The sequence below is a fragment of the Prionailurus viverrinus genome, chromosome D1, assembly GCF_022837055.1.
Source record: "Prionailurus viverrinus isolate Anna chromosome D1, UM_Priviv_1.0, whole genome shotgun sequence".
NCBI lineage: Eukaryota > Metazoa > Chordata > Mammalia > Carnivora > Felidae > Prionailurus > Prionailurus viverrinus.
Window position 1 is genome coordinate 108,159,283 of NC_062570.1, and position 18,338 is coordinate 108,177,620.

Below are 18,338 nucleotides of genomic sequence, written 5' to 3' on the forward strand. Positions count from 1 at the left end.
TCAGACCTAGTCTGACTTACACCAGCCCCGGTGGGATCACGCCCAGGCCAGTAACTCCCGACAGATTTGATTAGTGAAGGTTTGATTTGATCAGAGCTGAGCTGAGCTCTGACCTAGCAGCCGCCTCCCCCAGGACTCCACCCTCAGGGCCTGGATGGTTCTAGGAGTCCCAGGTGCCCCCCGCCCCCCCCCGCCCCCCCCACTTCCTGACCTGTTCTTGAAGGCGGCCCAGCTGTTACAAAACAGCAATCCTGCCATTTTCCTGAAGGGAATCATCTGATGCTCAGACGGCTGTTGGACCGGAAGCATGGTCCCCTTTGAGCCTGCTTCCCCCGAAAGCCTCCAGCATCTCAGCCTGGGAAAGCAAAGGTATGCGGCTACGTGAACACTGCAGGATATGGAGTCGGCCACAGAGCCCTCTCTGCGCATTTGTCTCCAAACCACAGAAGAGCTGACAGGTGCCCCGGAGGCCCCAGCCTTGTCCTGCCCTGAGCTCCGTCCCTACAGCCGCTCCTGTTGACACAGCAAGGCAGCAAGGCAGGGAGGCCTTCCCAAGGAGGGGGTCCCACAGCACAGCCATGTGGGCCCCGGGACATTCCCAGGTCTTTTCACACACACACACACTACTGTGCCATTCACAAGCTGTGCCCCCCCGATCGTCCAGGCCTCTCTGTCTTCAAGGCACTGAGGCTGGGTTGGCAAACCAGCCTCCTACGTCCCCGTGATTCCGCCTTGTGAGGAGCAGAATGGGATGCCCCTCTCCGCCTGGAGCCTGAGAGGTGGTGTAGCTTTGGAGAGAAGAGGTCCTGCTCCCGGGTTCTAACCTCAGCTCCGCCACGTGCCAGCCCGTGTGGCCTCGACCGAGTAACCACACGTGCTTCTTTTATCTGCAACATGCCCACTTCAGAGGCCCCCACGAGGACCGGTGACCCAGTGCGGGCTCGGAGAGTTGTTAGCACGCAGCGAGGGTTGGCAAGTAGCCTACTTCCGGTGCATCTACCCACGCCTCCGACGTGGCTTCGGGGGCCCCGTGGAAGCAGGGTGGAGCGGGGTACCCCAGCAGGCTCCCAAGTCCCACCCCACCTGAAGGGGCTGCTATTCCTGCCTGTGAGGGTAGCTTGATCCCGCGGCCCAGCAGCAGCACCCTCTGGAAACATCCCGCCCTGGAGGACTGTTAGATCCCACATCCCCGTCTCACGAGGGCACTTGTGTCATGCAGGCCCCCACCCATGGCCACCTCAGCGATCCCACTGGGGCTCATTCAGACGGGGTCTGTTTCCCAGGGGTTCTGAGCCCACCTTTTGTATCCCTTGGGGTTGCCCCAGGCCCCCTGCGTTCTGCTCCTTAAATCCCAGATAGCTGGGCCATGATTGCCCGACGCTGAGGAGGTGCGTTGGTCCAAGGCGGCTTTCCATCCATTCGACGGGCATGTGCTGAGTGCCTCCTACGTACCAGGCTCTGTCCTGGGCTCCGGAGATTCAGCGAGGGTGATTCAGTGAGATTCAGTGAGGGCGAAGCTTCCATCCGGGAGCGGGGAAGGGTGAGCAGGCCAGGACCAGGGAAAGACAACAGGACCGCTGGGCAGTGCTGAGAGCCTGCCTGAGGTTTGGGCTCATAAAGGTAAAGCAAGACCAGTGAGGTCACGTGATTCTGCAGGCCCATTCAGGGTCAAGGGTGCAGGTGCAGAGTGGGCAGAGCGCCAGGTTTTTTCCCCCAGCGAATGTGACGAAAGCAGAAGAGGAAGCCGGTGGTGGAGAGGCTTTGTAAGGGGCTGGGCGAGACCAGGAGGGAGGAGAGGGAAAGTGGGAAGAGCTGGCATCAATGGATCAGGGGTCCTGGAGGGACAGGAGAACTCCTGCAGGCAGCAGGATCAACAAGTGAGGTGGGAAAATAAAGAGATCGCGGTAGCTACCTTAAGTGGTTCCGTCAACACCACAATCCAAAATGTTCAGGGAGGGGCCACACCAGCCACCGAGCCAAGATGGGGAAAGGAAAAGTGGCCAGGTTTACATCCGGTGCAGAATGCAGCATAGACACCAGCTGACTCCAACAGCCTGAGCTGGGGTTCTCAGATGGCACACAGAGATGTCACACGCCCTTGTCCACGTGTTGCATCTGTAATTTCACAGGTTCAAGTGGCTAAATCCCTCCAGGAGGGGGTGGTGTGGGACCGTGGGGCTGTTCCTCGTGCCGTCGTCACCGTGTCTGTTCTTCAACTTATCGGCCGATCTTGACGTCCCTCCCACTGCCTGCCAGGTGGTGACAGTCCTCCTGGTCCTCAGGAATGTGTACGCTCCCCACACTAACAGGCTTCTGATAAGATCCAAGGTCATATCTGGCATGCTGATAACCACCTTGCAAAAACTGTGGCTTCCTGGTGTGCCTCCCTGAACCACTGATCACACTAAACCCCCCCATAGCCCTCCCATGCTGTCCTCCTGACCCGTAGCACCAGGGGGGATGGACACAGGAGGGTGGGGGGCAGGTGGTGCCCACAAAACAGGGTTGTGAGCAGGAAGGGGGCTGCTCCGGGAGTGGGCTGTGAAATCACACACACACACCAAGTCTACCCTGCCCGGCTCGCCCAGCTCTTGGGGCATCTGTGGGACAATCAATGGGCTGCAGCCTGGCGGGGGAGAGGCCCAAGGCAAGATAGGTCATGGGGGTAGGAGGAGTCACAGCTTGAGCCCCAGGGATCTTTCCACCCTGCCTGGCTCTCTGAGGCCCAGAAGGGGCCCAATCAACATTTGTAGTGAGAACTTGGTGTCTTCCTCTCCCTCTCAGCCTTTGCACATGCTGGGCCATTTGCACGGATGGCCTACCCCTTGCCTTCTCTGCCTGCTGAATGCCTTCTCATCCTTGGAAGATCCCCTCAAATGTTCCCTCTTAGAATTCCTCATTCTCCCCACTGGAAACACACTGGTCCTCCCTCTATAGGGGCACTGACCACATGGTTGAGCCCAAAGCCTGCCTGTCTCCCCTCTGGACCTGAAGTCTTGGGCACCTCTTCCTCCTCAGGCCCTAACACGGGTCTTGCACAGAGCTGGATGAATGGATACTTGCAGGTATAAGAGAAGGAGTGAATAAAGGAATGGATGGATGGGAGGGTGGGTGGATGCGTGGATAGAAAAATGGATGGGTAAATGGGTTAGTGGGTAGATGGATGGATGGGTGGATGGATGGATGGATGGAAGGATAGAAGGATGGATGGATGGATGGATGGATGGATGAAGGATGGTTGGATGGATGGATGGGTAGTTGGGTGGGTAGATGGATGGATGGATGGATGGGTGGCTGGATGGGAGAATAGATGGGTGGGGGAATAGGAGGGCAGGTGGATAAATAGTGGATGGATGGATGGATGAACGGGTGAATGGATTCCAGAGAGGGCAGATAGGGTTAGAGGATGGAGGAGGAAGTCACCTTGCAAAGGAAGAAATGGCTTCCCTTTCTAAGAGTTCCACTTCCTCACATAAGCTGGGACCCCTGCAGGATACACACAGAGAATTCTTCTGGATCCCCTTTCTTCCTTTAGCCCCAGGTTTTGCATTTTAGGGAGTCAGATGAGGCAGGAGTGGCTAAAATGTACTGAGCTCCCATGATGTGCCAGACACTGGGCTAGATTTTTCTGCAGACGTGGTCTTGTTTAATGAAAACAGCACCAGTTTTGTGAAACAGATCTATTATCCCCGTTTGACAGCTTTAAAAAAACAAAACAAAACAAAACAAAACAGAGTCAGAGAAGCTAAACGAATTGCTCAGGGTCACACAGCTTACATCCGGCAAGGATGGCATTTGAACTCAAAACCTGCTCAAGCAGCGGGGGCTGAATGCGCTGGAAATCAAAGGGCGCTGAGGAGACAGAGGCAGGGGTGGCAGGGGGCAGGCCCAGCCTTGCTCTGAACAGTGGCTCTGAGTTCCAGTTCTGGCTGAGACCTGGTGCCTCTCTGGGCCTCAGTGTGCCCATATGGACTTGATACCCTGGGGGTCGCTTCGGTGAATGATGCAGATATGGAGGTGGATGGGAACAGCTCGCGGCCCTCCCTGCAGGATGCTCCCTGACTCTCCCCGCCAGCGGAGGGCCAAAGGGCAGGGCCACCCATGGGGTAATGGTTAACTAGACCTGACACCCATCTATAAGGAGTGACCCCAGCTGGCCAAGACTCCACAGGATGCAGTGGGTGAAGGTGCTTGGGGGGTTGGTGGGGGCCTCTGCCCTCTTGGGCCTGGGGATCATCCTGGGCCACTTTGCCATTCCCAAAGGGGCCGACGCACCAGCTCCCGGCGTCTCGGTCTCCCAGGACCTGGATCTGGAGATCCTTGAGACCGTCATGAAGCAGCTGGATGCCAGCAAGATCCGAGAGAACCTTAGGTGAGAGGGCTGTCTACCCTCCCCTCCTGTTCACCAGAGGCGCCTCCCTGACCCTGGGCCTGGCCCTTTGTCTCCCCGCAGAGAACTCTCCAGGGAGCCTCACCTGGCCTCCAGCCCCCGGGATGAGGCGCTGGCACAGCTCCTGCTGCAGCGCTGGCGGGACCCGGAGTCAGGCCTGGACGCGGCGGAGGCCCCCATGTACGAAGTGTTGCTGTCCTTCCCCAGCCGGGAGCAGCCCAACCGGGTGGCTGTCGGTGAGGTCCCTCCCACTCAGGTCTGGGGATGCCCATGGGGCGGGACCTGCCGGGCCCAGCTCTGATGCTGCCCCTCCTCCACAGTGGGTCCCACTGGGACCATCCTCTTCTCCTGCCGCCAGAGTGAACAGAACCTGACTGGGGAGCAGGGGGACCCCGATGTGGTGCCACCTTATGCCGCCTACGCTCCCCCTGGAACCCCACAGGTGGGCCTGGGACACTCCCTCCCCTCTGCCGAGGCCCAGTCCCCTCTGGCTCCACCCCAAATTCTCCCTTCCTGACCCAGGGCCCTTCCCCCTAAACTCCACTGACACACCTTTTGCCCATCGCCTAGCCATTTTACAAACGCTGATGGCCCCATGTTCAAGGTCAGGCCCACTACAGGGCACCTGGACCCAGAGGAAACGAGATGTGACTCCGTTCGTTCTTGGGAAGTTTACAAGCTCTGGGTGAGGCGGGGAAAATAGAATCAAAATCCTTCACTCTGCCACTCGGCCTCCCTCTCTCCTTTCCTCACCCCCTCTTTCCTGGGCCTGGCTCTGAGGATCACCTCCCCTTGGGACCAGGGCCTCCTCGTCTACGCCAACCGGGGAACGGAAGAAGACTTTATGGAGCTACAGACTCAGGGCATCAGACTGGAAGGCACCATTGCGCTGACCCGCTATGGGGGTACAGGGCGTGGGGCCAAGGTGAGCAGCAGCCCCCAGTGCAGGAAACTGGTGTGTGTGTGTGTGTGTGTGTGTGTGTGTGTGTGTGATGGGGTGGTCAGCAGAGGACAGGAAGAAGAGAGGGGAAGAGGAAGGAGCAGGGTTGAGTGGCCTGCGGAGCCCTGGGCTGGGGCACAAGAGGTGAGCTATATTTGTGCTGTTACCACTCATGATGTGCTGTGTGACCCTGGATGCCTCCCCTAACCTCTCTGAGCCTTAGGAAATAAATGGATCAGGTAAACTTTGATATTCTGGGGGTCTAAGTTCTCCTGAATATTCAACTTAAGTCCCTCCTGTTGCCCTCCCTCCCGGCCTGCATCTTTTCAACTAAACATTTTGGCTGAGTAGTTCACATGTGTGTTTTTCAAAAATGCGGGATTTTTTTTTTTTTTAAATGTATAGAGTGAGAGAAGGGAATAGGGAGTTAGGGTTTAGCGAGTACAGAGTTTCAGATGTGCAAGACGAAGAATTCTGGAAGTGGGTGGGGGTGATGGTAGTGCAATAAAATGTGGATGTCCTCCCTGCCGCTGAACAGCAGGCTATAAAATGGTTAGGGTAGTAAATTTCATGTAGATTTCAGCTGCGGTCACAGGCTCAGGTCTTGATCTCACAGTTTGGGAGATTGAGCTCCTTGTGGGATAGCTCCCAGCCTGCTTGGGATTCTCTCTCTCTCTCTCTCTCTCTCTCTCTCCTCTCTCTGCCCCCCCCCCCCCCCCCGCTTGCACACATGCTCTCTCTCAAAATAAATAAATAAACTTAGAAAAAAAAAGAGAAGTGCCCATAATAAGATCTGCAAAAGAGAAAAGAGGAAGAGCCATAATGGAATTACACAAACTATAGAATTTCCAGTTAAAAAAAGAAAAAAAGTTTAGAGTGCAAAAGCTTTCCTGTCATGCCATCCTCCAAAGAGGAATCTATCCACAGTTTCTTTTGGAAGAAATGCATATGAATATATATTTTTATTTCTCCCTCTTTTTGTATAAAAGCAGCATACTATACCCACCTTTTCAAGGTGTGCTTTTTTTCACCTTAATACATCCTGGAGATGATTCTCCATCGGCACATAAATTGTGTCCTTGTTCTCTTTCTTTCTTTCTTTCTTTCTTTTATGTACTATTACGTTTTCATTGTGCTAAAATATACCAGTATAAACTGACCGTGTTAACCATCTCTAACAGTACAATGCAGATGCATTAAGTAGCTTCACAATGCTGTGCAAACCATCACCACCGTCCATTTCTAGGGCTCTCGATCATTCCAAACGAAACTCTGTGCCCATTAAACATAACGTCCCCTCTCTCCCTCCCCAGCTCCTGGTGACCTCTATTCTACCTTCCAGCTGTATGAGTTTGCCTATTCTAGAAACCTCATATAAGAGGAATCACACAATACTGACTTTTTGTGCCTGGCTTCTTCACTTAGCATAATGTTTTCAAGGCCCATCGATGTTGTATCAGAACTTCATTGCCTTTCAAGTCTGAGTAATTGCCTCTTGCATGCTGTACACCACACATTGGCTTATCCATTCATTCTGCCCATGGACACTTGGGTTCCTTCTGCCTTTTGGCTCCTGTGAGCGGTGGCCCTGCTCTCCTACGCAGCTGCCCAGGGTGCCCTTGTGCGATGCCTCTGTTCACGTGACAGCCCTGCTGATGAGCATCGACCTGCCTACGTCCAGCGGTCTTTTGCTCCCTCGAGCAGGGCTGCAGTAAATGACTTGTGCGAGCATCATCTTGCCTGTGGGAAGACAGGTCCATCCTGGCTGCCGCAGTGAGGGAGGGAGTGGAACAGGACATGACATCCCCTCTCCTTTCCCCTAAACACAGCCTCATCCCCCTCCCGCAGGCTGTCAATGCGGCCAAGCACGGGGTAGCTGGGGTGCTGGTGTACACGGACCCCGCAGACATCAACGATGGGCACAGCTCCGCCAGCCAGACCTTTCCGAACTCTTGGCGCCTGCCTCCCTCAGGGGTGGAGCGAGGCTCCTACTATGAGTATTTTGGGGATCCTCTGACTCCCTACCTTCCGGCCAATCCTTCTTCCTTCCGCCTGAACCCTGATACTGTCCCTGGATTTCCTCCCATTCCCACTCAGCCCATTGGCTTTGAGGATGCAAAAATCCTTCTCTGGTAAGCTCTGGTGCCCCCCGGGGACCCCTGCCCGCAATCCAGTGGCCCCCAACCTCCAACCCCCACACCCTCCACCTCCTCCTCAGTAACCTCCAGGGAACCTTGGCCCCAGCTGCCTGGCAGGGAGCACTGGGCTGTGACTACAAGTTGGGGCCTGGCTTCCGACCTGATGGAGACTTCCCAGCAGACAGGTGAGGTGGGGCCCCGCTTCCTCAAGGCTCCTCTCCTCTTCCCTTGTTATGCTTCTCTGCCCACGTCAAGGCCTGGCCTTTTCCTTTCTTCTCTCTCCCAACCTTCCCCTGACTCCAAAATATCTGTCTTGTCTTTGGGGAAGCCACAAGGCCCTGTGGGGTTCCACCCGCCCTTCATCTACACCCTGTACTCTCCAGCCACCCTCTCTCTCTTGAACTCATTCCCAAACCAAGGCCTCTGCACTTGCTTGCTGCTCCCTCTGCCTGAACACCATTCCCCACGCTCCTGCCACTCCTGGCCTGTCCTCCCCCCATCTGCCACCAGGTGTCCTCTTACAGGTCAACCTGTTAGTGTCCTCGCCACACCCCTCCACCGCCTGCAGGTGCTGTCTTCCTCGTGGTTTGTCTCGCTCAGGGGAGGGAGGTCCCCCCAAGGGCGGGGCTGTGTCTGTCTCAGGCCCTGCCCGGAGCCTAGTACGGTGCAGGCATACACTAAGTATCCAATAAATACTCTCACCTGAGTAAGTCAGTCCGTGAAAAGAACTGACTCTAAAGAGCGGGGCTCTAGCCTTGCTGCCTCTCCAGGTACTTCTGGGCAAGTGACCTCGTGGTGTCCCTTTCTCGCTCTGGGTCCCAGTTTCCCCTGTATTGGGTTGTGAGGGGAGCGGGCAGGGCCAAGACTCTGCTCGCCCCCTTGGCTCCCCAAGCCAGGTGAACGTGAGCATCCACAACCGCCTGGAGCTGCGGAACTCCTCCAACGTCCTGGGGATCATCCGCGGGGCGGTGGAGCCCGGTGAGCGCCCCGTCGGGGCTCCCTGACCACGCCCCCTGCGCTCCGCCCGGCTGGCCCCGCCCACCCTCCTTCTTCCCTGGTTTCTGAGCCTGGGCTCCTCTCTCCAGACCGCTACGTGCTGTACGGAAACCACCGGGACAGCTGGGTACACGGGGCCGTGGACCCCAGCAGTGGCACTGCCGTCCTCCTGGAGCTCTCCCGAGTCCTGGGGACCCTGCTAAAGAAGGGTGAGGCAACCCCCGGTCCCCGGTCTAGGGACTCTCCCAGCAGGAGGTCACCCGCAGCCCACTCCTCCCCCAGCTTCCCCCCCCCCCCGCCCCAGTCCTCTCCCACCTCCTCTCTCTCACTCTCCAGTGCCCACTTGTGCCAAGCCTGAGGGCCCTGGGGGACGACCTGCACGGACACCAGCCCTGGCCTTGCTCCGGTCGCCCAGTGGGACATGGGGAGCTCGTGCGGTCGGTGGCTTCCGAGAGCCTCCTGTGTCCCTCCAGTGGAGGGAAGCCGGGTGCCACCGTAAGGAAGGCAGTGCCCGGGCTCTGCCTTCAGCCTAGCTGAGGCAGGGATGACAGGCAGTCGTTAACTCAACAAACATGTCCCGTATGCCTACTACGTGCCAAGCCAGTTCTAGGCACAGCAGACCCCACAGTGAACACCTGAGTGGCTGTGTGTAAAGACAACCGTGGTCACAGTTTGTCCTGCTCCAAATGGGGAGGTTATGGGGAGTGAAGACCCTACATGGAGGGACCCGTCAGAGGCCTTGGCATCCTCAGGGCCAGGAGGGATAGTGGGCTTGGGCCAAGTTGGGGGCAATGGGAAGGAGGTCTGTGGGTTGTCACAGGTGCGGGAGAGGACGAGTGGAGGACTCCTGGCTCCCCGATTGCTGGTTTGAGCTACCTATATATGGCAGTGCCATTTACGAAAAACAAATTGGGGTCAGAGGGCAGATCGAGGGGGAAGAACGTGAGGTTAGTTCTTTACATGTTGATTTTTTTTTTTTTTTAGCTTTTGTGTGTGTGTGGTAAAATATACGTGCCATACAATTTGCGCTTCTAACCAGTTTTAAGTGTACAACTATGGCATTAAGGATATTCTGTGTTGTACAACCATCACCCCCATGCATCTCTGGAACTGGTTCGTCTTCCGTTACCTATAACATCCTAAAGTTATCACTCCATAATTTGAATGGATACCAAGTTAATCTCATAGGAAACTCTACTGCTATAAAGCGCTGTCTTTCCTCTTTACGTGACTGATGTCACAAATCACATCGTTATACATGCGTGCCCGTTCACACATGGATTTTGAGGGGCCTAGGAGACATTCCCCCCGGGGAGAGGGCAAGCAGGCAGTTGAAAGTGCTGATCTCCAGGTCAGAATAGAGACTCCAGAGATAAACTGGGGAGTTGGTGGCATAAATGGCATGTGAGATCACAGGCGTGGTAGAGATCAACTGATAAGTGGAGGGGGGCTGAGCTGGTGGCTTTATCCCCTTCGTTACAAGGACAGGAATTTCTGTCTCTGTCGTTGCCGTTCAAGTTTTTTATTTTGAAATAATTTCTGGGGTGCCTGGGTGGCTCAGTCGGTTGAACATCCGACTTCGGGTCAGGTCATGATCTCTTGGTCCGTGAGTTCGAGCCCCGTGTCGGGCTCTGGGCTGACGGCTCAGATGTTGGAGCCTGCTTCGGATTCTGGGTCTCCTTCTCTCTCTGCCCCTCCCCTGCTCATGCTCTGTCTCTCTCTGTCTCAAAAACAAATACAAACATTAAAAAATTAAAAAAAAATAATAATTTCAAGCTTACGCAAAGACTTGCCAACATAGTACAAAGAAGCCTTAGACACCCTTCATCCAGATACTCCTGATATTAGGATTTTTACCTTGTTTTCTCCTTCTCTTTTTGTTTTCTGGAGTGTTTGAAAGTTGCAGAAATGCTGGACTTTTACCCATAAACTGTGTATTTCCTAAAAACAAGAACATTTCCCCTCATGACCACCATACAATGACCAGAATCAGGAAATTAACAATGGTCCCAGTTGTTCTCATAATGACCTTTAGAGCAAAAGAAATTTCTGGTTCAAGGGCCAATCCCGGATCACACATTGCACGTGTGGTAGTGGTATGTGTCATCTGTGGAGGGTTAGGGGGTGTCTGGAGGAGGTAAGGGGCAAGCGAGGGCTGCTAAGGCTTCTGGGAGGCGGCTGGAGACTGCGGCAAGAGCGGTGTGGCATCGAGATTGGAGATGGAAACGCGGTCGCCAGAGGCAGTGAGAGGGAGTGTGGGCAGCTAGTGAAGCCCCTGGACTCTGGAGCCGGGCTGTGGATTTGAACCCTGGCTCTGCTTCCTACCAGCTGTGTAACCAACCCTGAGCAAGTCATTTAACTTCTCTGTGGCTCAGTGTCAATTGCGAAAAGGAGACTGTAACAGTCCCTCCCTCAAGGCATTGAGGACTGGCTTAATATGAATAATGCCCTAAGGAGAACATCAGTGTCTTATTATCAAGTGGAGAAGGTTCCGGAAGAGTTTGGCATAGGATGCTTGAAGGAGACAGTTGGGGGGGCCGAGGGTCAGGATGTCTACCCAAAGCATGCCTATAAGGAAGGGGGAGGGAGGGCATCCTGGCAGAAGGGATCACCTGAGATTGGTATTGGGGGCAATTTTGTGGTGGGGTCACAGCACAGGCCGGGGGCTGGAAAAAGGAGGCCAGAGGGAGCCTGGGCCAGAAGGCTGGGCTGGAGAGTAGCTGGGACCTACCTCCTGTCTCTGGCAGCCCCGCCCCGTCCAGCCCTTCCTCCTCTCCACGTTCTCGATATTTCCAAGCGACCCCAAGATCCGGGGACCCTGTCCTCCAGCCCTTTATCCCCCTCCCCAGGAACCTGGCGGCCCCGCAGATCAATAGTGTTTGCGAGCTGGGGGGCAGAGGAGTTTGGCCTCATTGGCTCCACAGAATTCACCGAGGTGAGTGAGCCCTGCAAGGCTGGCGGTCAAGGGGATTCCCGAGGCAGGGCACCGCTGAGCTGACGGCGGTCCTCCCACCCTCAGGAATTCTTCAGCAAGCTGCAAGAGCGCACCGTGGCCTACATCAACGTGGACATCTCCGTGTTTGGTATGGGGGGCAGCTGGGCTGGCTGGGGGAGGCGGGTAATGAGGGGCCGGGGCCTGAATAGAGGCTTTTCTGATCTTCCCACAGCCAATGCCACCTTGAGGGCTCAGGGAACACCCCCGGTCCAGAGCGTCATCTTCTCCGCGGCCAAACAGGTGAAAGGGGGTGGGGCCGGGAGGAGGGCTGTCCCAGGAGGGGTGGGCGGGGCTGGAGCTGGTACTTATTAGAGGGTCCTGGCGTTGGGACTGAGGCTGGGGGCAGGCTTTGTAGGAGCCGCAGGGCTATGCATAGGAAGGAGACTCTAGTGGGTAGAGAGGAGGACGACGGCCTCTTGGGCCTTGGGGAAGGCCAGCCCCAGACTGGATTCCTCTCCGGGTCAGATCCCCGCACCGGGCCTCGACGGCCTCAGCATCTACGACAACTGGATCCGGTATTTCAACCGTAGCAGCACAGCATACGGCCTGGTTCCCAGGTGAGCGCAGGGCCAGGACAGGGGCCCGGGAAGGGCGGGCTGGCCCAGAGGCCTCCAACCCGACCATCTTTCTTTCCACAGCCTGGGCTCTCTGGGTGCCGGCAGCGACTACGCACCCTTCATTCACTTCCTGGGCATCTCCTCCATGGACATCGCCTACACCTATGACCGGGTGAGCAGGCACTCCTGTCTCCCAGCTCCGTACCTTGCTCCACAATCCCCTTCCTCTTTTAGAGCTGCTCTAGTGCAGACTGAATCCGGCTCCACCACTCAGTAGCTGTGCTACCTCAGCCAAGTGTCTTAACCTCTCTGAACATGTTTATGCTCACCTGCCAATTTATCAAATTTAAGATACTACTGATTTTAAGATATAATATGGTGATGTACACTATTCAGGGGGGAAAAAAAGCAACACTGCCAGTTAGTTGTAGGGTGACATTGACTTAAGAAGCATCCTGGGGCAGGGCACCTGGGTGGCTCAGTAGGTTCAGCATCTGACTTCTGCTCACGTCATGATTTCATGGTTCGTGAGTGCAAGCCCCACATTAGGCTCCCTGACAGCTCAGAGCCCGCTTCGAATCCTCTGTTCCTGACTTGTGCTCTCTCTCTCTCTCTCAAAAAAAAAGCATCCTGGGCTCCTGGCTGGCTCAGCGGAGCATGCAACTCTTGATCTCAGGGTTGTAAGTTTGAGCCCCACATTGGGTGTAGACATTACTTTAAAAAATCAATTAAAAAAACATTTGTTTAAATGTTCATTTATTGTTAGGAGAGAGTGCGAGCAGGGGAGGGGCAGAGAGAGAGGAGACACAGAATCTGACACAGGCTCTGGACCCCGAGATGTCAGCACAGATTTGGCTTGAACTCACGAGCTGCGAGATCATGGCCTGAGCCAAAGTTGGACGCTTAACTGACTGAGCCACCCAGGCGCCCCGAGAAACAAATCTTACCACCAAAGAGGCATCCTGATTCCAGAGATCTTAAAATATGACAAAAATGTTTACCCCAGAATAGACTAAGTAACAGTATAAAACAGGGGTGATTCATAGCACTGGTGTGAGGGTCAAATGGGATAAGGGATATGGAGTGCCCAGCTTGCGTCTCCCTGCTTGATGTTCCAAGAAGCCACTTCTCTCATCCATGGCTATACTGCTGCAGGGCAGTAGAGCTGGGATTTGAATCCTCTTGTCTGATTCCCAAGCCCTCTTCTTCACGTGAAATAGGAAACTGGCACCTGACCCGGTTCTGCTACTCTTAGCTGTTTGGAGTCAGGCAGGTGACTTTACTTCTTGAGCCTCAGTTTCCTCCTCTGTAAAGTAGGAATTCTAGAACCTACCTCATACCCGTGGCGATGATTCGAGATAATGTCCCTGTGTTGTAGCTCGCTGTTGATTCGCCTTCTCCCGCTTCTCCTCTCAAGCCTGTCGCTTGGCCTTGTTCCCCTAGAGCAAGACCTCGGCCAGGATCTACCCCACCTACCACACAGCCTTCGACACCTTTGGTTACGTGGACAAATTTGTGGATCCTGGTGAGGAAGGGGGCAGGGGGAATCCTGAGGCTAGAGGGCGGTGGGCTGAAGACTGAGCCCTGGCCTGATGGCATTCCTTGCAGGCTTCAGCAGCCATCAGGCTGTGGCCCGGACAGCAGGGAGCGTGCTGCTTAGGCTCAGTGACAGCCTCTTTCTGCCTCTTAACGTCAGTGACTACGGAGAGACCCTCCGAAATTTTCTGCAGGCTGCCCAGCGCGACCTTGGGGTCCTGTTGGAGCAGCACAGCATCAGCCTGGGTATGGAGCCCCCTTAACATGGAGGTGTGGGGAGCCCTGCACCTCCAGGGCTAAGATGCTGCCTGTTGCCCACAGGGCCTCTGGTGACTGCAGTGGAGAAGTTCGAGGGGGCAGCCGCGGCCTTGGGCCAACACGTATCAGCGCTGCAGAAAGACACCCCCGAGTGAGAAAGGGCAGCAAGCAGGTGTCTGGGAGGGTGGCCTCCGGGGCAGGATGCAGGCTGGCAGCTGGGCTGTTGGTTCCAGGGTGACAAGGTCCTGCCACTTCCAGCCCCCTGCAGGTCCGGATGCTCAACGACCAGCTGATGCTGCTGGAACGGACCTTCCTAAACCCGCGAGCCTTCCCAGAGGAACGATACTACAGGTGAGCCTGCTCAGGGCTCTTGGGAAGTGCTGTGCGGTGGGGGCCGGGCAAGGGGCACCCATCTGAGGGCGGAGAGATGTCAGAGTTCTGCTGGCCTTTAGAGCACAGGACAGCCCCTTGGAACAGGTGGGGAATCAGCCTCAAAGGAGGGGAGGCAAATCAATCAAGGTCACCTTGGGGCTATAACGTACATCTCTCACCCCCACTGCAACAAGGGCCGCAGGTTTCAGAGGCGGCGGGGAGGCGCTTTTGTGCCTAGCTGTACAGAGAGGGGCCCCTCCAGGCTGAAGCTCCCTCCTCTCCTGGTCCCTGAGTGACTTTGCATCTCCCCCATATCTGCTTGCAGCCATGTGCTCTGGGCACCCCGCACGGGCTCCGTAGCCACATTCCCAGGCCTGGCCAATGCCTGCTCCAGGGCCATGAACACGAGCCTAGGATCTGCAGCCTGGGCGGAAGTGCAGAGGCAGCTCAGCATCTTGGTGGTGGCCCTGGAGGGCGCGGCAGCCACCCTGCGGCCTGTGGCTGACCTCTGACCCCAGCCCTCATTCTCCAGCTCCCACCATCCTTTATCCTAACCTTCTCCCACCCGAGTTCTTTTTGGGTGTGCCCCAGTCGTCCTTGATGCCAACCTAAGGCACTATCACTGGACCCTCCAGAGCTTGAGACAACAGCTCAGGGTCCTGCCAGTTGTGGACCCCTGAAGGGAGTGACAAGCCTTCCTCGTCCTGGATCTTGGTCGGCAGAGGGTGAAGATCCGGAGACGGGGATGGTGGGGAGTGTCAAAACCACCAGCGGGTGGGGGCGCCTGGGTGGCTCAGTTGGTTAAGCGTCCGACGTCAGCCCGGGTCACGATCTTGCGGTCCGTGAGTTCAAGCCCCGCGTTGGGCTCTGGGCTGATGGCTCAGAGCCTGGAGCCTGCTTCCGATTCTGTCTCCCCCTCTCTCTCTGCCCCTCCCCCGTTCATGCTCTGTCTCTGTCTCAAAAATAAATAAACGTTAAAAAAAAAAATTTAAAAAAAAAACAAACACACCAGCTGCTCTTGGTGGTACGCGGGCAAGGAAGGGATGCATAATGCCAACCAGCGACCACGAGACCCACCCCTCAGGGACCAGCAGGGAAACTGAGGCCCAAGATGGCTAGGGCCTTGCCCAGGCTGGGTTCCTCTCTCCCTACATACCTATCGTGTCTCAACAACCCCCTGCCCTCCCCCACATAAATCAATTATAGTTATTGTCCCTACAAAACAAATTCCTTTTATTGTGTAGGAATGATGAGAAAAGAAACCTGAGTGCTTGGATCCATTCCTGGGCTCTGGGAGAGCGCACAGCTCCTCACGCAGGGGACTTCCGTCTAGCCACACCCTCATCTTCCTCCTCCGCCATGACCACCTCCTCCAGGGTGCGCGCTCCCAGTTTGCTCGCCACCAACACACTGCAGGTCCCCGCAGGTGGCAGCCCTTTCTCCGTGTAGCGACCCCTGAGAAACACAACTCTCTCCTGTCCGTCCAAGGGCAGTCCGTGGGCCTGGCACAGATCCCGTGCCTCTTCCGGCCCATCCAGGGCCAGCAGGTGGACCATGAAGCCCAGGGGCAAGGTCTGGCCTTTGGGGGTGCTCAGGGCACGAGCGAGGCGGGCCAGGGCTCCCCGGCGGGCACGGCCTATGTGGCACTGCACTGCGCAGCTTTGCAGATAGGGCAGGATCCGGAGCAGGCGGAATAGGCGGGCGGTGTTGCCTTCTCGAAAGGCCGAGTCCACAGCCAGGGCCCTGCGCAGGGCGGGGCAGGATCGCAGGGCGGCAGGTAGCTGCAGAACCTCATGAAGGGCCTCCACGGAGCCTGTTGGGGCGGAAGCCGGGGGACAGCTCAGTGTGTTTCTCTGATCAGGTCCACGTTCCGTGGCCTCCGGTTAGGCCTCTCCCCCACCCTAGCCTCCCACTTGCTAAGGTCCTCAGCCACACCCACCCCCTCTGGCCTACCACCAAGCCCTTCTCCGACCTTGGGCCGCCCACCTTCCGCTCTGGCCACGCCCCTCCCCTGGGCCAAGCTTACTTTCCCTCCCCCTTTCTCCCTCAGCCCGTTCCTGAGCCTTATTGGAATGAGGTGCAGAGAGAGCCCCTTCAAACAGTCTGGATCCTCTTAGCAGAGTGAAGCATTGTTTTCGGATGAGGGAGCCAGGCCCAGATGATTTCACGACTTGGCCTGAGGCTGTCCTTGAGTTCGTACGTAGAATTTGACACACACACACACACACACACACACACACACACACACACACACACACACCTGTTTTCTGGCTTCAAACTCAGCTCTTTCTCCACTGCCCTAGCTGCGATACAGATGAGGAAGCTCGTTCTGCCACACCTTCCCTGTCTACCTGGTGAGGCCTTTTCTCCAAAGAGCTTCTGCCCCTGCTTCCCTTCCAGGAGAATCACAGACAATGGAACCTCGGGCCTCTTTTGTGAACTAAGGCTTCTGACCCATTAGTGGGTTGTGAAATCAAGAGCATTTTATTGCAATTAAATAGGATAGCATTAGAACGCACCATCCACCCACAGGGAGGATCTAATGTCTTGAAACTTCTGTGTCAGAAGTCTCATGGGCATATATTCATGGCTGCTTTGCAACACTGAACTGCAGGTTTAAAAAAGTTTGAAAATCACTTAGGTGAATTTTCCCGTTCCAACCTTGTCCTCTCCACTTTTATTACAAAAACACCCGAGACCCAAATATGGGAATGGACAGTCCGGAAGGCCCACGTCGGGGCTCGGCGGATCTTGCGCATTGACTCGACAGACATCTAGAAGGCAGGGATGGGGAGGGAGCTAATGGTGAGATTGTAGAGCTTCCCGTTCCTTCCCTGGCTTCCACCGTCCGTCTACAGGGAGGCACCCTTCCCACACCCCGCCCCCGCCCCCGCCCCCTGCCCTTCCGCCGGGACCCGGACTCACCCAGGTTGTAGAGCAGAAAGAGGCCCTGGAAGACGGCCTCGCGGGGATGCGGCCCCGCGCCCTGAGCGTAGCAGCGCCGCAGAGAACCGAAGCCCTCCTGCACCTGGGCCTGTAGCAGCACCGGGTCCGCTGGCCCGCGCACGGCGTCGGGCCCCAGCCGCGCCACCACGGCCAGCAGCACTGCCAGCGCCGCCTCCAGCACCCCCGCCGCCTCGGCGTCGCCCGCGCCCTGCAGGGCCAGGTCCAGCCGCACGGCGCGCAGCCGGTCCGCCACGAAGCTGGCCACCTCGGCGCTGGATGCGTCGGCGCGCTCGGCCACCTCGCCGGCCAGGTAGCGCACGGTGGCCAGCAGCACTGACGGCGGACGCAGCTGGCTCGGCGGGGGCCGGGCCTTGCCGGCGGCCGGCCGCCTGTACTCCTTCACCGCGCGCTGCGGGTCCGCGCGGGGCCGGTCGCCGCGGCACCCCGGCGCCACCTCGAAGCGGTGCAGGCGGCGCTCCTTCTCGCGCTGAGCGCGCTCGGCGGCCGGGCACATGTCCGGGCACGTGCCCACCGGCAGCTTGCAGCCGGACATGGGTGGGCTGAGGGGAAAGGACAGGCTCTCAGCATCCCGGGGACCGCGGCGGCCAATCGCTCCATTCTACGCGAGGGCTGGCGGGGGCTCTGGCGGCGGAGCTGGCTGATTGTGGCGGGGCCCCGCCTCCCCGCCCGGGGCCTGGCGTCCCCACCGCCCAACTGGCAAGCGCCGTCCTCTCACCGAATCTTGTCCCCTCCCACAAGGCCTCCAGCAGGACTCCCGAGACGCCCCGCGTTGTAGTTCAGCGCCACCATCTCCGGCTCAGGCGTCCCTGAAGCCTCCATGATGCACCGCGCGCAGCCCCGCCCACTCCCATGACACACCAGTTTGTAGTCCCTTCCGCAACCAACCGCTTTGCAGGAGGGGCGGGGAAAGAATAGAGCCACGCCTTCCCAGGTTTCTGCCTGCCAAACCCTCGCTCTTCGTCCCTGGGCACCTCCCAAGATGGCTAACGCTAATTTGGGTTCCTCTTCATCATCCTTTTCACCCAATAACCTGGTTCAGTCGGTCCTGCTATCATTCTCTACTCTTGTTTCCCTGGAGACTATTCTCCCTATTTTCTAGATCAGGGGTCAGCAAACTTTTTCTGCAAAGGGCAGATAGTAAATGCTTTGGGATTTGCGGATTGGAATTAGTCGACTCTGCCACTATTCA

General features: G+C 56.8%; 2 protein-coding genes across 3 annotated transcripts; one reads left to right on the plus strand and one right to left on the minus strand.

The window, feature by feature from the left end:
- The first annotated feature begins 4,172 nt into the window (after positions 1 to 4,172).
- NAALADL1 (N-acetylated alpha-linked acidic dipeptidase like 1) lies at positions 4,173 to 15,027 on the plus strand. Its single transcript, XM_047823341.1, has 18 exons — positions 4,173 to 4,372; positions 4,454 to 4,626; positions 4,711 to 4,832; positions 5,193 to 5,315; positions 7,179 to 7,462; positions 7,549 to 7,653; positions 8,361 to 8,446; positions 8,554 to 8,673; positions 11,314 to 11,399; positions 11,484 to 11,547; positions 11,632 to 11,699; positions 11,925 to 12,016; positions 12,098 to 12,188; positions 13,460 to 13,541; positions 13,625 to 13,798; positions 13,874 to 13,961; positions 14,069 to 14,161; positions 14,508 to 15,027. The coding sequence occupies exons 1-18, from the start codon at positions 4,173 to 4,175 to the stop codon at positions 14,692 to 14,694; spliced, it is 2,238 nt and encodes a 745-aa protein (XP_047679297.1). The 3' UTR covers positions 14,695 to 15,027.
- Positions 10,150 to 17,968, minus strand: SAC3D1 (SAC3 domain containing 1). Of its 2 annotated transcripts, XM_047823343.1 has the most exons (4): positions 17,865 to 17,968; positions 17,108 to 17,688; positions 15,446 to 15,995; positions 10,150 to 10,184 (listed from the first exon to the last, which is right to left on the minus strand). In XM_047823343.1, the coding sequence occupies exons 1-3, from the start codon at positions 17,966 to 17,968 to the stop codon at positions 15,493 to 15,495; spliced, it is 1,188 nt and encodes a 395-aa protein (XP_047679299.1). In that variant the 3' UTR covers positions 10,150 to 10,184; positions 15,446 to 15,492. The 2 variants fall into 2 exon arrangements, with proteins under 2 accessions (XP_047679299.1, XP_047679298.1); XM_047823342.1 differs by lacking the exon at positions 10,150 to 10,184 and having other exon boundaries at positions 15,395 to 15,995.
- Between the last annotated feature and the right edge of the window lie 370 nt (positions 17,969 to 18,338).

Excerpts from the sequence above, each read along its gene's own strand:
- NAALADL1 (XM_047823341.1), top strand. The coding sequence starts at position 4,173 with ATGCAGTGGGTGAAGGTGCTTGGGGGGTTGGTGGGGGCCTCTGCCCTC. Across the intron at positions 4,833-5,192 it reads CTCCCCCTGGAACCCCACAG|GGCCTCCTCGTCTACGCCAA; the intron begins GTGGGCCTGGGA and ends CCTTGGGACCAG. Across the intron at positions 5,316-7,178 it reads GTACAGGGCGTGGGGCCAAG|GCTGTCAATGCGGCCAAGCA; the intron begins GTGAGCAGCAGC and ends CCCCTCCCGCAG.
- SAC3D1 (XM_047823343.1), bottom strand. The coding sequence starts at position 17,968 with ATGGAGGCTTCAGGGACGCCTGAGCCGGAGATGGTGGCGCTGAACTAC. Across the intron at positions 17,689-17,864 it reads GTGGGAGGGGACAAGATTCG|CCCACCCATGTCCGGCTGCA; the intron begins GTGAGAGGACGG and ends CTTTCCCCTCAG. Across the intron at positions 15,996-17,107 it reads CTTTCTGCTCTACAACCTGG|GCTCCGTGGAGGCCCTTCAT; the intron begins GTGAGTCCGGGT and ends CCGCCCCAACAG.